The following is a 17,984-nucleotide window of genomic DNA, read 5'->3' on the forward strand; positions in this document are numbered from 1 at the left end:
TTCTGAGTACTGCCTGGGCGGGGCATAGCCAGTGGTGAAGGCATCAGGCAATACCATTTGGTCATGTCTCTGCCAGGAACAAACAGCATGTGAAGCTGCTTGCAGGGAGCCCCAGAGATAAGCACCTGTAGATCTGGCATCATGAGTGGGCTCCTGTCACTCCAACTCCCTTCTGTCACTCCAACTCCCTCCTGTGATTGCTCTTTATATAAAAATAGCATGTGCAACATAAAAATGGGTCAATAAAGGAAAACTATGGTATGTCAAAAATGCACCCGTAAAAAATGCATGTTACATAAGGGTTTGCTGTATTCCCTTGTACCTTTTTGGAGAAAAACTTAAGCTACACAAAGATCTTTGTTAATATTAATAATTTCTATCACAAGAAATCTGTTCAGTCTTTCACAACAATAATTTATATTTTCCCTATCAATAATGAAATTAGAGTTTTTCAGAAGTTGGTAACTGGAGGAGATACAGATTGTAGACTATTGGTTTAAAAAAAAAAAGTGAATTTTAACGTTTACCATTTAAATGATTGAATACCTTGTGTTGTGACCTGATAGTATCAACTGAAGAATAAGTGTAAAAATAGCAAAACTAGTAGGGATGTAACATCCTATATAAAATATCAACCGGTGAATTTATATGCCTACCTGGTTAACTAGCTTCTGCTCCAGCCGGGCAGGGGGATGGTATGCTGCCGGCAGAGGTCTGTTCTAGCTGGGCCAGGTGCCAATTAATTGAGTACCCGTTGACATCACTAAAAGCTACTGTAGCGTCAAAGTTCATGGGTCAGATCTGATCTCGTAATACTCTTCTCAATAAATAAGGAAAGTTTTCTTTGACAGTTTAAGAGTTTTAAATTGTCTTATGTAAGTTCTTATTGGTTCAGATACTAAATCTAAAGTTATTTGTAAAATCAAATGTTTTAATAACTTTATTTGGTTTCAGTGTGAGTTTGAAAGAAGAAAACCAGATGGTACAACAACATTGGGACTTCTTCATCCATTTGATGCTAACGCAGGAGGTATGTTTCTCTGTTTAGCATGTTAACTAGAGACACGCTTCGTGTGTGCTTCAGCTGCCATCAGCCATGTCACTGTTTGCAGCTCCTTTACATCCAGCTCAGCCGGGCCCACCACGCTGTGGACTGGGAGTGGGCTGCTTCAGTGTCCCCTCCCCCCTTACCTATGGCAGACCAGTTAACCAGTTAAATACAAAGCCGTTAGGAAATCCTCGGCTGACAAATATGCTTTGCCACCTCTTCCTACCATATGGTTTAGGGAGCATTTCCAGATTAAGAGTTGGAGGGTAGGAGGAACGGGCAAGACTACAGTTTTTGGCTATTCCTAAATTATGGCGGTGCCGCACTAGTCCTTGATGGACTTCAGAACAGAAGGAAGTATAAAGATAACATGGTTGCACTTACCTCTCAGCAATGCTGCCCAGCCCAGTGATTGTGCTTGCAAACTCTCTGAGATGGGTCTTCCATGACTCAGCTCTCTGGCGGAATCTCTGTCTGATAAAAGCAAAGCAAATCCTTTCCGGGTACAAGTCTAATTGGGGGGCTATTTCTTCATTCTCAATAGGGATCTGCAGCCCTGTCCTGGGGCTCACTAAGTCAATTCAGCACAGCCTATCACAATACTCTGGCCAAACAGTCTCTCAATCCCTCTGGGCTCCTTCAAATTATCCCCGCTGTTTATGCAATCTCAGCCCTAGTGTGAGGCCACATTCTTCAGAGCTCCCTCTCTACTCTTTGCGCCTCTTGGCTTTTCTGGCCTCAGTTCTTCAGCTGGGCCACTAAGAGTTCATTTCTCATTTTGGGGGTTCATCAAAGTCCAGACCACTTTCACAGTGGCTGGTGGAGGGAATTCTGGATCTTCCCTCTAGACAAGGGCTCAGCCTAGGGACCCTTTGGTTATCAGCTGTCTGTAATGTCCATTTAAACAAACTCTGTTGCGGTCATAATTCATGGGCTACTCCTCTATAACTCCTGCATATTCTTTACCTTTATCTCAGTGCTTTGTTCTCATGGAATATCAGCAGCCAGCCTAAAGCACCAACCATTCTCCACCAGCTCTTACAAGAAACTGAACTCACTCTGGCTGGCCCAGCAACTCTTCTTAGAATAGCCTGCTAGGCCCTGATTGGCTGCATCCTACATAGCTGCTCTAGTCAGCTTGGAGGACCTCTCTATTGCCCTGTTCTGGGGTTGGGGTGTTATATGGCCACAAAGGCGTAATCTACACTGTCTCAGTAACAACGCTGTCCCTTCCCCATCTCTGTTTTCTGCACTAAGCAGAACAAGACAAGAATAAAGATCCAAGTTCTGTTACCATTCCATGTCGATTTTTTTTTTTTGGTCTCGTATTGGAGAATGGAAGGAGAGAATTTTTTTTTAAACTTTATATTAGCATTGAATTTTCCAGGAAAAGTGGTGGTAATTGTTCACTCAGTAACTCTAGTCTTACCAGTAAGTGTATTGTTGTGTTTAAACACATTGAACTTTATATAACCAGAAACTGCTATTATTTGGGTCTGTCTTAATATTTTGCAGAAATTTGTTCATAATGCAATTTTGACACCTGATTTTTTTTGAGTATCCATAATATAGTTTGAACTTAAATCTTTATAATTGCAGACACAGAATTTGTGCACTGAACTTCCATATTAAGTTGAACATTTTGCATCTGTTTAATGTTGCTAAATATTCCTTGGTCACTTCTATATTGTGCTGTATTGTAGAACCAGGCTACAGCCCTGTGAAGTTAGGTATGACAGCTGGAAGACTTCAGTCAGGAGTTAATACATTACAGGGGTTCAAAGAAGACAAAAGGAACAAAGTAACTCCAGGTGAATATTGAATTTTCTTTAAACCTTTATTTTCTTAAAAACAGCAGTAGTTCATATATAATAGGTATTTGAACTTCACAACAGCCAACCACAAAGATTAGAACTCGGTTTTATACTGCTGTTAGAGCTAAATCGCAGTGTGCTTAATTGTTCTTTGAAGCAGAATATTGCATATTTTTCATATATTGTGTATTAAATAACTAAGCAAATCTAAAATATTTTCTAAGGCCCTATCTACACTGCGAGATAAGGTTTGAATTTATTAAAATCTTTCTTACCACTCAATTTTGTAAAGTCGAAGGTCCATGTCCCTGCTGTGTGCAAGAATTCGAAGTAGTTCAAAATAGCACATCCCCAGTAGGTAGACTGCTGTTGACTTTGAGAGCAGTGCACTGTGGGTAGCTATCCCACAGTGCCTGCAGCACTTTGCATTGTGGGTTATGCTCCCCTTCATACTGGGACCAAAACTGTGCAGCGGGTGGTTCTAGGTTGATGTTGTCAGACTCCCATAATGCACTCATCTGTTTCCTTCCTTGAGATTAATGGGAAACAGTCTTTTTGCCCCCGGTTACCTGCACATGTGCCATAACAGCACAAGCATAGCCCCCCCTCATGGATCTCCTTGTGCAAAGAACTGTTATGATGTCTGCCATGGTGTGCCTAATGATGGAGTCTGTTGAGAGCTTTTGCACACTCCATGAAAAGGATGAGAAGGAATCTGGGCATATTAGAGACACGTTGTTTAGGCAAGCCCCTGATTTGAGTGAATTGGAATACAGCCGGCAATCAGTTGGACCTCAGTGAAAGCAGTATTCCCTGTGTGGTGGCAGCATGCGGCATGCACCATAACATTTGTAAGAGTAAGGGGGAAAGCTTTATGTGGCAGCATAAGGGCCAGAAGCAGAGCGCCTAACCAGAATGTTTGAGCATCCAGACACCAGAGCAATAAGGAGAGCACAGCACGGGGCAGTGAAAGTCAGAGTGGCTTTGAAAGAAAGTTTTGTTACTGGCCAGTTTTGAGAATCATGCACATTGCTTTCAACGAGCTGCCTCTGAATTCAGTGTGTTTGCTTGGGACAGCTGCACCAGAGCTCCGGCTCCAGCAGCTACCACACAGCCCACCCTGGCTTCAGGGCTAAAGCCACATGGTGGCTGCCCAGCTGCTCTTGGGCAATCATATTCAGTAGATTAACTTTTCCAGTGATCTCACATGAAGCATCTTGCATAAAGCATAGTCTAGTTATGTCTTCGCATGAATAAGCATATTTTCATGAAGAATATTAAGCACCAATGTAGACTCAATAACTAATAAATATAAACTAGCTATCAACAAGTTTAAGGTTGAAATAAGACAAGGGTTTCTAATCATCAGAGAAGTTAAGTTCTGGAACAGCCTTTTAAGGGGAAAAAACCTAGCTTATTTCAAGAGTTAGCTTGACAAGTTTACGGAGGGGACGGTATGAGACTGCCTGCAGTGGCATGTAGCCAACCTGTAATTAGCAGTAAATATCTCCAGTGGCCAGTATTGGGACACTAGATGGCAGGGGTTCTCAATTATTAAAACATTATTTCCCAGGTGTTGGGTTGGTTGATTTTACCCACTTACTTAGATGCTGATAGCTATATTTGGAGTTGGGAAAGAAGTTTCCTCTGGATCAGATTGGCAGAGATCCTACAGTTGTTCACTTCCTTCTGCATCATGGGGTATGGGTCATTTTCAGGTGTAAACAAGTGTAAATGGTGGATTCTCTGTAACTTGAAATCTTTAAATCATAATGAAGACTTACTTCAGTAACTCAGCCACGGGTTATGGTTCTATTACAGAAGTTGATGGGTGAGGTTCTGTGGCCTCCAATGTCCAATTTAGATGATTATGAACTGCACAGCGAGATCAGACTTAGATTTTTAAGGACATAAGGAACCTCAACCATCTATGTGGAAATACAGATTTATGCACATAGTGATGGCATGCCTTTTTACATCATGCTTTTTTATAAAATTGGGCCCTTAATGTTTAGAGAATTCAGATTTATGTAGGGATTAAAAGCCAAATAACTTTTACAAAGCATAGAAATGGGATGGAAAACACAGTGAAGTCATCTAGTCTGAATCCCTGCCAATGCAGAACTGTACTTCTGTTTATTTTCTAGTGCTTTAACTAGATGTAGTTGAAGGAATGCTTGTATGTAAGAAACTCTTGGAATTACATTGATACATCAAATTTAGTAAAACTTGTAAGAAATGCATTGTCAAAGGTTCCCTGTTTGGGACAATTTTACAACACTGAATATTACTCAGGTTAGAATATGATTTTGTGTGTATGTAAGATAAGAATAAATTGTGATATTGTATTATTCAACAGTGGCATACTTGAATTATGGGCCCTACAGTTCTTATGCTCCATCTTATGACTCCACATTTGCAAATATCAGCAAGGATGATTCTGACTTAATCTATTCTACGTATGGAGAAGATTCTAATCCAGAGTTTTTCAGGTAACAAACAACGATCTGTATTCCAGTAACTATCTTGAGAGTAGTAGAGTTTATATAGATTTTGTTAATGATTTGTTTTATCACAAGCTATGCATATCTTAAAATAAAAAAAAATATACTGAGCAATTGCAGCATATAATGCCCCATTTTTTTTTGTAGTCTTTGGATAACTGATGTTCAGTTTTTCCTCGTGCAAAGCAGAATCAAACTGTAATGGGTGACTTCAAAATTATCTGGGTTCAACTTTCATACCTACCATATGTAGCAAAGTTCTGGCCATGCCCTGTGGGTCTCTCACTACTGGCAGATAATATTAGCTTCAGACTCATTGTGGTCCTATACACAACCTCTATCTTTACAGGAGGGAGCATCCATGGCTTAGTGAGCCATACTTATCACAGGCTAGTCTATGGTTTTGGGGTGAAAACTCCTTGATAGTCCTAATCTCTCATCTTGGCTCTGTGTTGGTAGGGGATTGGGGGAGGGGACCCACCCACTATACTGGGTTCTGGCCCAGGGCCCTTAAAGTAGCAGTAGTAGTCAAGGTTGTTTTTCCTTCCGACTTGGCAGCTTTTTCCCTGGGCCACTTCCCCTAAACAGCCCCTCCAGATGTCTCCTTCTGGTACCTGTTAGCTCACAGCCAACTGCTTCTTGTTGTTCCTCCTTTCTTCTTCTGGTCACACTGTCTTCCCCCTCTCCTTAGCTAGAGGAGGCCTTCTAAAGCAATTCCACTGGCTGTAATAGGCTGCAGGTGTTGAGTGACTTGCGTGAGCAATCTAGTTAATTAGCCCCAGGTGTTTTCCTGCCTTCATTTTTTTTTTTATTGCAGCAGGCTTTAGTAGTTTACTCTAAAAAGAGAAAAAACACTTACACAGTGCTGTGTATACCTGCCTTCCGCCTGAATGTGGCAGGCTGCTGGGTTAGGTCTGTCTCATATAGTATCATCAAAACTTAATAGCTTTCTTCCAGTTAACTATATTTCTGTATGCTTGTGTTGTTTAAATACTTAAAGGTATTTTGCAGTTGGATGCAATGGTGATGTGGTTGGTAGAAATCTCTAGATCAGTGTTTCTCAAAGTGGTCTGCTAAACCCCTTGAGAAACACACTGAGGCTACGTCTACACTGGTGCATTTTCTTTTGCGGAAGAGTTCTTCTGCAAAAACTCTTCCTGATGAGAGCATCTACACTGGCATGAGCTTTTGCGCAAGAGCATCCATGCCAGTGTAGACGCTCTCTTGCGCAAGAAATTTATGTTGCCTGTCTACACTGGCCTCTTCTGGAAGAGCTCTTGCGCAAAAGGGCTTCTTCCTGAGCGGGAGCGTCAGAGTTCTCGCGCAAGAAGCCCTGATTTTATACATTAGAACGTTAATTTACTTGCGCAAAACACGCGGCCGGTGTAGACGGGCAGCAAGTTTTTGCGCAAGAGCGGCTGCTTTTGTGCAAGATCGCGCCAGTGTATAGATAGCCTGACTGGCATGCCAGTTTGTTTACTTACCAGCCCTGCAGCCTCGCAGCTCCTGTTCACCATTGTCTGTAACCAGGGGCCTTGGCTGCAATCAGTGAACCGGGGCAATGGGAGCTGCAAGGCTCCATGGCCACGGTAAGTAAACAAACTGACAAGACCAGCTAGCATGTTTCTCAAATTGGTTTCGCAGACCACATTGAGAAACACTGATCTAGGGACTTCTACCAAATCACCATTGCATCCAACTGCAAAATACCTTTTAAGTATTTAAGCAACATAAGCATAAAGAAATATAATTAACTGGAAGATACTTAGTGTGCAAAGATGTTCTGGAAAAAATGAAAATCCACTTACATGAGTTATTTCACTGGTAAAAGAATCTGTTGTTGTTGAAATTTAGAAAATGTGCCATCCTACTTTAATACTTGTTTAGAAATTGAAGAGTGTTGATGGCTACAGATGTAGAGACAGAATACTTCTTACAATTTCTAAGGAAATTTATTATGTTGGACATGAGGCATTTTTATTAGTACAGGTTGCTCCTCTTAGTCCAGGGTTCTCTGGTCCTACAACTTCCGTGGTCCCGCATGACCATGGATGTTCCAGGACCAGAGTGTCCCAGAGCATTGCAGGGAGGTGGGGGCATGGGAGCTGGCGCACAGCTCACTTGGGATGCAAGAGGGGAGCCAGCAAGCAGCTCAACTGGATTGGGAATGGGGGGCAGGAACCCTGCCTGCGGTTCAGCTGGGCTGCAAAGGTGGGGGAGGGAGCTGGTGTGCAGCTCAGCTGGGCTGCAAGGGGGGGGAGGAGGAGAGGCTAGCACGCAGCTCAGCTGGGTTGCAAAGGGGGAGGGGATGGAGCAGGTATGTGGTTTGGCTGGAGGGGAGGAGGAAGCCTAAACGCAGCTCAGCTGGGTTGCAGGAGAGGACGAGTAGCTTAGTTGGGCTGGAGGGGAGCGCCAGGAGCCGGTGCATGGCTCAGCTAGGCTGGGGAGGGGACAGAAGCTGGCACGTAGCTCAGCTGGGATGCGAGGGGAGCCAGGAAACAGGGAGAGGGGCATCAGGGAGGTCTGAAATAACCTCCCCTGGTCCAGAAGAATCCCTCATCTGGTCTCAAGGGTCCCAGACCAGGGAGGTCCAACCTGTAGTGTCTAATGTTGGCTCACAAATAGCGAGGGTAACAATGGACCATCTCCTTGCACCACAAACTTCTGATTATCATTTTAGACACTATATTGTATTTGAAACAGATTTACTATCCTGAGCAAAATGGCTGTAAGTCTTGTTAATACTCCATGATGTGTAACTCACTTTAAATAAGTTATTTAAGCAAGTCTAATAGCATTAATGAATATCAAACATGCCAAATTAATTGCAGTTTGAGATCTGGATGCACTGTAGACTATGCTGGGAATCTAAGATATTCCACAGGCTACTACAGCCTTGGCCATTTATAAACAAAAAAATAAATCTGTTAAATTGAATCCCTTGCCAGTCTAATACCAGCATTTTCAAAACTCAGTACAGTGGTTTAACATACTGACCATTTACAGGTTGTTTTTATTCCTGTCATTTATGCTTGATGTGAGATTGATTTCATTGTAATTCCCTTTCAGTATTCATGATTATTTGGCAAAGTCTCAAGATTACCCATATGTTATGGCTGATAGTTTGCTGGATGTTTTAACTAAAGGGGGACATTCTAGATCTCTGAGAGAAACAGAGACGGTAAGAATTGTGATTTGGGAACTTTGTTGCTTGGTTTGCTCTAGAAGAGAATGAAATTAAAATTATGAAGACCGTTGAATTGATGTGATTTAGAAACGGGCATTTCTCATTCTGAGTTAATGTGGTTTTTGAGTATGACCTGTTTTCATATTGTAGGCATCTTCTATCATGTTTTGACATGTCTCTACCGTAGGGATGATGACTGACAAATTAATGGGTTTTGAAATGTTATAACCTATATGTCCTAATATTTAACATATTAGTTAACCAATTATTAAATATGATCTATTCTCGTAAGATAGATATGGCATTACAGTAGTTCTGCCAAGCTAGGGTGCAGATTTTGGGGTATCTGATGCTGTTGCGGTTGTTAAACCATTTGATTTGAGGATTAAATAAGACTTTACCTGTAGTAGCTTTCAGTATCAGAAAGGATATTTTCTCACATTCCCACTAGAGATGCTAGCATGTAGTAATTTACATTATTAACCAATAAGTCTGGGAGCCGGTACCTGTGGGAAGCTGGCTTTTAAGCCAGCTCCCCACATGTACTGGCTCCTGTGGAGCCACCTCTTTCCCCCTCCCTCCTACTGCCTCCCACAGAGCCCCAGTATCATTGCAGGTGAGGGGGGCAGGTGGGAGCCAGTACACACAGGAAGCTGTCTTTCAAGCTTGCTCCCTGCACGTAACAGCTCCTGCAGAACCACTCCCCTCCTGCCCCACTGCATCAGAGGTGGCAGCGGGGGGCAAGTGGGAGTCTATGCTCCCGCCTGACCCCTCTGCATTGTATACGTGAAACCACTGAAAAATTCAGCAGTTACACATTTAATTTACATACAAAAGGCATTGGAGAAAATTCTACATATGCGGTGCCTTGGGGTTTCCCATTGGTCCCCATAACACTTACCATTATAGGCAATGAGTCAGTTACAAAAGATTTAATCTCTCCTGAAACAGTTCAGAATGAATGAAATGTTTTCATCTGCTTTTCATTCTCCATTGAAAGTGAAGCTGAGAATATAATTGTTAATGTAAGAAACTCAATTTTTCTTTAGTTTCTCTCATTGATATCACTTGCACATTCTTTCAAATACCTATAATTATGTGTTTCCATTTTAAATGCTGTTTCAGATAATGCTGGGAGAGAGAAAATAGACATCTTTTAGTTGGAGTTATTGTCTAGTGAAGTCACTTAAGTTGAAGCAATAAATAAACTGTGCAGTTGGCTTCGTGATGAGAGTTGCTTCAGAACATAAGTTTGACAACTGCCATGATTTTCCAAAAAATAATTGCATCAAAACACTGGCAAGAGATATAGTAGCAAACACTGACTGCTTTCCACAGGCAGAAATGCAGTTATGCCACTCTTGATTTGTATAAGTGATTTATTGAGTCAACTTTATGTATATTATACACCATTATTATCTAGCTGCTATTACCTAACTTTATATAAAGCCATACAGTGGACAGAGTGCATACTCATAAAATATGACTTCATAGTGTAAATTCCCACAAGATTAATGTAAGCAATTTTTAAATAAATAATTCCACAGTGAACAGCTTGAAGCTGTGCAAGTGAGCATTTTCAAACTTATAAAACATTTAATAGCAACTTAACATAAACAGAATAGTTCTGTGAACAGTAGCACAAGCAAAACAGTATATTTTGCCATTTGTACATAGTCATTCCATACACAACGCTGCATTAAATGTTGTAGTATAAAGATGAAGTCAGATAGTTAAAAGCCAGGAAATGCAGAAGAGAAGGCTCCTGCGACAACGTTAACATAGGCCATATTTGAAATAGTACAGATGTGCAACTGTTTCTTTGCAAATGGGCAGTTGAAGGTATTTAATGTCATAAATCATTCAGGAAACATGTATTCCTTTTGCTACTTTCAGCCCTAATGTTAAGTTGATGTAACTGTTAATGCTTTTAAATTCTACTTTTCTAAAGAAAAGACTGTCCTTTCCTAACTATTTAAATCAGGGGTGGCAAAGCTCAGACATGGGTGCCAAATTCGGGCCCCTGGCATGCCTGGATCTGGCTCCCAAGGCTCAGGATTCCCCCCAGCACTGGCACTCAACCCCCCGCTGCCCCCCTCTGGGGTTGGCACATACAACATCTACTAGCCTGTCCCCTTTCCTCTCGCCCCCCCACCCCCCGACTCTGGTGTGTAAGCGGAATGTGGGGAGTGTCTTTCTCCTTTTCAATTGGGAGTCATAGCCTCTGACTGACTTTTTTGCTGTGGGTCAGTGCTGCTCTCCCCACCTACCCAAAAATGGATTCCCCATCCCTGATTTAAATAGTTGAGATGAATGAGGGAATGATTCTTGCTTCTGCTGTTAGTGAATGGCTAGAAACTGTTTTTTGCAGGGTTTAGCGAGCCATTATCACATCTTTATCTTATGAGGTCTTTCTTTTACAATAGGAAAGTATAGAGCTGGATTGCTTGACATTTCCATTTCCATAAGCAGTATTGTGGTGCACAGCTAGATCTAATGAATCTCTTTTGGAGGTATTAAGATATGCAGACAGGAAGGAGTCAAGAGGCTATTCATACTGGCCTGTTTCAGAACCAATCGTATAGCAAAGTCAGGAATTGATACCCGTCACCCATGATGGGTTCACCATCTTTTTTATATGAGGTTGAGGTGGAAGTTGAATTGTCCCTTAGCATTTTTTCCAGCATCAGAGACAACCTGTCCATCAAGTTCCATAACTAGGGTTGCAAGATGGTTTCAACAAAAATATCGGACACACTTGACATTCCAACACAATCTACATTACATCTTAGTTAGAAAATACCAGACATTTATATTTTCTCATTTATATTATCTCAATTTGTTTCCCAAACAGAAAGTTCAAATACTGGACTGTGCGGTTCAAAACCGGACACCTGCCAACCCGATCTGTAACGAAGTGAAAATTTTCAAAATGAACCAAGTCCTTATCTCTCCCTATTGTAATGGTCTCTATAGAGCAGGGGTTGGCAACCTACGGCTCACTAGGAAGCCAGATATGGTATGGCTTTTTTGGAGCTCCAGCTTAGCCTCCCCTAGCGCCCCCTGCAGCAGTGAGCCAGTGCTGGTGCTACAGGCTTATGACCCTCCCCCCAAGAATATTGGAATGCCAGCGCTAGCTTCATGCTGGGGAGAGGACGGGAAGTAAAAAGCCCCAAGCCTCCCTGCTGGATCTGGTGTGCGGGGGACAAGTGGAGACAAAAATGGCTCTGTGCCCTGCCGTTTTCCTTCCCTGCTTCCTGGAGGCTTCCCCTTTGCTCCCACTGGCCAGAATCCAGCAAATGGAAGCAGTAGGAGGCTCTGTTAGACAGTGCCTGCAATGTGTTGTGAAAGCAAGTTAGTGGCTACCTCTTACCCCCCCTGACCAGACCCCTCACTCACCCCCCTGCTGTGACACCACACCCCCAGCCTGCTCCTATCCCCTCCCTTCCTCCTGCCCCTTTCCCCCTGGCCAGGCACCCTGTCCCCTGCTCAGTCATGCAAATGGGCATTCTTACACAGCTCTTTGACCACTTGTTCTGAATCTTGATGTAATTTGGCTCTTTGGTTTGAAAAGGTTGTTGATCCCTGCTGTAGAATCTACCTACAATTTTTGTCTTTGCTGGTCAGGGAACATACCATGATAAAATCACTTGTTTTGCATTTTGGGAGCAGAGGTTTCTGTTAAATGTTTAGTTTGCCCTTAGCAGCAGCCAATCTAGCTATCTTAGGAGAGAGAATAATCCTCCTACCCCTTACTTATTTATTCTGCTAATTAAATACTTAGTTATTTAGCACATAAACAAACATGATACCTGTGAAGTGCTCATGCTGAATGTTACCACCAACCAGAAGGGCTGATTTGGCAGGAAGAAAGCATGATACCATAATGTTGTCCACAGGTTTTTGGCTTAACTCTGGGCCTATCTAAAAAATAAATGGTGTTATTAATGATATTCCCATTTTTTAAATTAGATTTGTAAGAGTTTTACATCATTTTTGAAGGGAATGGGGAGTTCATAGCTCTGAGATTCAAATGTTAATCAGTTAAATTAGTAAAACTGTTGGTTGCTCTTTTGACTGAAAATACTGGTATGTCGGACCTCTGCCTGGAAATACTATTTTACTTGTTTTATGTTAGTACCACTTAAAGGATTCCCTCACTTTTGCTTTAGTCTAAAGAATGATACTAACTTTTTTAAAAAACAGAGACTGTAGCCCATGTTCTAACTTAAAGGAATTTTCTTCAAATTTCTTCCCCCATGTTCTCCTTCCACCCCACCCCAAAGAAAAAAACGTTTAGTCTCAAATCATGAATGGACAATTTTGATCCAAAAAGGGAACATTTGCAAAGAAAATAATGGAGGACATTTTGTAATAACTGAAATGGCTTTCATTGCAGTAATTACACTCACATGTTCCAAATAACTTAATAGAAGGAAACCTCTTGCTGCTAACTTCTGTTACAAGAGAGATATAATGAATGCTCTCTCAGAATGGACTATTGTATAGTTTTTGTTATCAGTGAAAACCTATAACACTGTTTTGTCTCCCTCCATTTAAGAACATCCCATTGTACAATTCTTGTTTTGTTTTTGTACTTTAAAATAGGAACTTATTTTAATGTCATATTAAATGCCCTTTTTCTCCCAATTTCAGTCGATGGATGCAGAAAGTCAACATGGGAGGAGTGATGCAATAAAAGATGTAGAGGTGATATTTTCTATCTTTTTCCAAGGAGCTACTCTCAAGAGGCATTTTTAACCTCTAACTGCAAAACTGCTTGAAGCTGGGAAAATGTGTGCAGTTATATAAGCAGATGTTTTGTGTGCTACCATTCAAAACTCCATGCTTTTTATGGTAACTGTTTTGTATTCCAAGTTTTGAAGATAAAGTCCAAAAAGTAAATCTCACATCAAAATATAGGTTTGATTGGCTTTGATACCCCTGACTGTGGCTATGTCTACACTGCAGAGCTTTTCCAAGGTACCAGAGGTATCCTGTTAAAAGCTATGCCACTTCCAAGGAAAACATCTGCTTTTTCGAAACAGTTCCCGAAAAAGTGGACACGTTTTTTCACTGTCCCTGTTATCCTTTTTGTATGAAGAAAAAGGGATGTGTTGAAAGAGGAGGCTTTTCCAAAATTTGGCCCCAGGGCCAAATTTCAGAAAAGTCTCTTCCGTAAGGAAAGCAGAAAAAGATCTGCAAAGAAAAGTCGGAATTTGCGTTCTAGCCATAGCCTGAGAGACAGAGAAACCTGAAGAATTTCTTTTTGAGTAGGAAAAGGCTGATGCCAGTATTTTCAGAAATAGACTATACTTTAGAATTTCATCTTGGGGAAACGTGGGTTGTGGAGAGTCCTGATTTGGGACGGGTGCAGGAGGATTTTATATTTGGAGGTTGGTCATAATTTGTGTGCTTGTTAGGCCACTTCTGTATGTGTGCCCAGAGCTTTGACTGTTTGCAAATCTTAACACAAATAGTTAACTACAGTACAGTAAGAGATGGTTGTGCTTTAAAATCTAAATTAGAGTGTCTCCCAGCATCTGACAGTATTCTAATGTACACACTGCTGAAGTGGTGGCAGGGATCAGCCCTCCCTGTCAGTACCCTGCCCAACCCCAGGAATCTAATGATCCAACCAACAGATTAAATTTGGTGATTTAATCCTGCTGATGTACCACCTGAGGCATGTTGTGAATACACTAAGACTGCAAAAGCATTCTAGATGGATTAAAAAACAACTTGATTTAAACAAACACTTATTTGTTGTTTTTTTTGGCGGGGGGGTTTAGATTATAGAAACAGATGCTGCCAACAGGTTGGACTCTAATCATGATAGGCTTACAGCACTGAAAGCAGTAACAAATTTTGGAATTCACGTAGAGGAATTTGACTCTGAAGGTGAGTAATCTACTGCAATTAGGAATGCAAATGCTATTTTTTGTGATAAATGCATTTATCACAATCTCAATTCTTTGGTATACAGGCAGTCCCTGGGTTACGTACAAGATAGGGACTGTAGGTTTGTTCTTAAGTTGAATTTGTATGTAAGTCGGAACTGGTACATATTGTAGGGGAAACTCTAGCCAAACATTTCTCCAGAGCTCAGTTTTATTCTCCCACACCTCACTTCCCTCAGTCCTTTATTCTCAAGCTGAGGTGTCTGCTGAGAAAAGCCGCTTCACATCTCCCTGGTCTGCTGGGGGGAAGCAGCTAGTGCGGGGTTGCCTCACTCCGTTTGTAAGTAGGGATTCGATGTAAGTCGGATCCATGTAACCCGGGGACTGCCTGTATTCAGGAACCTTGTATTTTGTATTATCCCATAATTGCTTTGCTGGAGCTTGTGAATGAGCATATGTGTATCCTCCTTTCACTGACACAGGCTTTTCTATCAATCAGAGGCTGAAATCTTCCAGAAGAAACTTGATGAAACCACAAAGTTACTCAGAGAGCTCCAAGATGCTCAAAATGAACGCCTGAGTACAAAACCGCCTCCCAATATGATTTGTCTTTTGGGCCCATCTTACAAAGAAATGCATCTGGGTGTGTATAACTACTTTTAATTTATTTTTATAAAACAGGTTATTTGGAATTTTTATCAGATTATTACAGGTAAAGTCAGTGGTGGGTAACCTGTGGCCCACTGGGGCTTCATTGGTGGCCTGCAGATCCCCATACTTATGATAAGTACCTGGGCACTAATCTAAACTGAAACTGCCTTGAAGCAAGTCTCTTCTCTCTGTTTGAAAATGACTGATGTGTAAAAATAACTGCTTGCTTTGGTTATTGCAATGCATTTAAACCGTTGTACAAGTGTTCTCATTGTTAACTAAGGTCAAATACATAGCTTAATTCTAAAATGCTGCATTAATTTGAAAGACTTTAGCTCTTATGCTTGTGTATTCCCTCTGTCTTTTACCAGTTTCATACAAGTCTTAAGTGGACCAAATTCTCCCTTTTTTGAAGAGAAACAATAGCTCTAGTGCACAGTGAAGATTGAGAACCAATAGCAAAATACCCAGATCCAGAGACCAGTGCCTTGGGTGCTATGTGGGTCACTTGTCATTGATTTCCCAACCAGCAGTTTGCACTGTGATCCTTCTGATATGTAGCACATATATAATATTGAAGCAGCATTACCTTATGCTTTCAATAATCTGCCGGACTTTTGTCCCCTTCTCAAAGGGGCCTTAGTAAGCAGCTGTTTCATCTGCTCTTGCTTTCTCCAGCTCCTTTACCACCCCCCCCCCCAAACTCTGCTAATGACAATTTTCAAATGGTCAAGGAAAATGCTGCCTTTTCTCTCCCTCTGGTACCTTATGCCTTCAATATACGATTAACGCTCCTCTGCAATGCCAGGAGCCTAGAGTGAATCACCAGCTGTTTTGAACAGCTGGTAGTTCACTTTAGGCATGGCACACCCACAATCAGCGCCTTGAGGCAGGAGAGCATTAAGGCTGTCATGGGCAGGATCAACCAGCTTGGTGGACCAGATCCAGCCTGTGGAGGCTCTCTTGCCCACCCCTACTCTAAATATATGCTATTATAGACATTTATTTAATTTTATGCAAATACAAATTCTCTAAAGCTAAGTACTAATGGCAGTTGTGTGGCTGTAGCTGAAAGGACAGTTCAGCTATTCTGGACAATTTGTAAATACACAAATTAATTTATATTATTGTAACCTTCTAGCGGAGAGAGTGACCAATAATTTAAAAGAACTCGCACAACAAGTGACCCCCGGTGACATTGTGAGCACATATGGAATCCGAAAAGCAATGGGAATTTCAGTTCCTGTACCTGACAATGAGGCCAGTTTTGTAGATTTAGTGGATGGTGAGTATATAGTGTATTTAGACATGTTGTAGTAGAACAAAATTACATCTGCAAGTCATTATAGCATTATTGATAGCAAAGCAGTAGTTAAAACGGGAGTCTCAATTTCTGGTGTGTCTTCCCTCTTTTTAAATATTTTTTGGATGGAAATTTGCCATGGTTGTTCTCAGTCCCAGGGTAACTTTTTTTTTGCTTAGAGATTTGGTGTAACCACTTAAATTAGTAGAATGAAAAATGTTTTCCTATACATACATTTTGTAATTTTTGCATTTGCATGACTGACTGAAGATGAAAACAGCACATGTAGAGAAGATTGGTTGACTGCTCCTAAACATTTTTAGTATTATTTTTGCATGTATGCATTGGAATTTTTCCTTTTTTTTTTTTTAATCTTTCTATTTAATGGTGCTCAATTCTGAAGTGCCACCTATTGAAAAGAGTGAAAAGAATATTTAAGCCTGTGGCCTTGGCTCCAGCTCAACGTTGGTGCAGCATAGATGATGTAGTTTAGGTAAATTTACCGCAGTGTCTACTCGACGCCATGCTGCTCTCCCATTGACTTACCTTATTCCTCATTTCAGTGGAGTGGTCAACTAGAGAAGGCTCTGCATTGGATTTAGTGCGTCTTCATTAGCCCCACTAAATTGACCCCCAGTGCATCAGTCACAGCCATGTAGATCCTCAATAAGTGTAGATGTGGCCTCAGTAACATTGTAGTTGGCAACTCAGTCATGAAATCATTAAAGTTTTCTACTGCAACTTACTACCATGTTTGTACTTATGGTATTTTGCATTTATCTTCCTTAAATATATACCTCCCTTTTTTGTGTCCTGGCCTACACAATGTAATATGGATATTGACACTTTAATACAAAGTTTTGACTTTTTTGAATTACCAGATTTCTCCATGTGGCCACTGCATTAAATGCTAGGTTTTCAACTTCATTTAGTATTTTTATATCAGTCTTGTTTAAAAAACCATTTACTACACAAAATAGCAGGATTTAAAAAAAAAAAATGAATTGCATAACGTGTTATAGCATACAATATGGTATATTCCATTCCTCTTGCTTATAACAAACTGGTTTTAGTTATATGCTAGTCACTGCATTTCTTGATAATTTTACCTTTAGGCAAATTTTTCAAGCAGTTTAGCATATTTCTGAAATGAAAAACAGACCTAATAGTTACTCAGGCTTCTGAGATCAATACATCTTATAAAATACATTTATGGAACTGTACACTGCAAGAGTAATGTATTGTCTGTTCCCTTAAATGCAAAATTTCTGACTGTTTTCCTGTTAATTGTACCTAGTGTAATTACTAACTCCTTAATACTAATGTGTTCACTGCATAAATGAAGGAAACTGACTGCAGGAGTAGTAAGGGATTTTGATTGAATATATACTACATTAAAGGATGTTTAATAGGCTAATCGACTGACCAAACTGTGTGGAATAACTTTTTTTCAGATTGCCAGGAATCTAAAAAGACTGTCACTCTCAGTGGAAATGAATGTGGTCCAATTGGAATTTGAAACTTCATTTGTTTTAAGTTATATATTTTATTGATCTTATTAAAGAACTAGATTTAAA

The 17,984-nt window shown here is 40.8% G+C and overlaps 1 protein-coding gene across 1 annotated transcript in view; it reads left to right on the forward strand.

Moving 5' to 3' along the window:
- BRD7 (bromodomain containing 7) overlaps positions 1-17,984 on the forward strand; it is a 34,658-nt gene extending 16,674 nt beyond the window's left edge. Inside the window, exons 9-17 of the mRNA XM_075940250.2 lie at positions 955-1,030; positions 2,752-2,859; positions 5,222-5,354; positions 8,436-8,547; positions 13,210-13,263; positions 14,346-14,454; positions 14,953-15,096; positions 16,246-16,389; positions 17,862-17,984. Of these exons, the coding sequence (XP_075796365.1) occupies positions 955-1,030; positions 2,752-2,859; positions 5,222-5,354; positions 8,436-8,547; positions 13,210-13,263; positions 14,346-14,454; positions 14,953-15,096; positions 16,246-16,389; positions 17,862-17,926 (945 nt within the window). The 3' untranslated portion in view covers positions 17,927-17,984. The remainder of the gene's footprint in view (positions 1-954; positions 1,031-2,751; positions 2,860-5,221; positions 5,355-8,435; positions 8,548-13,209; positions 13,264-14,345; positions 14,455-14,952; positions 15,097-16,245; positions 16,390-17,861) is intronic.

Source organism: Pelodiscus sinensis, chromosome 12 (genome assembly GCF_052426305.1).
Source record: "Pelodiscus sinensis isolate ZL-2025 chromosome 12, ASM5242630v1, whole genome shotgun sequence".
In the NCBI taxonomy this organism is placed as follows: Eukaryota; Metazoa; Chordata; order Testudines; family Trionychidae; genus Pelodiscus; species Pelodiscus sinensis.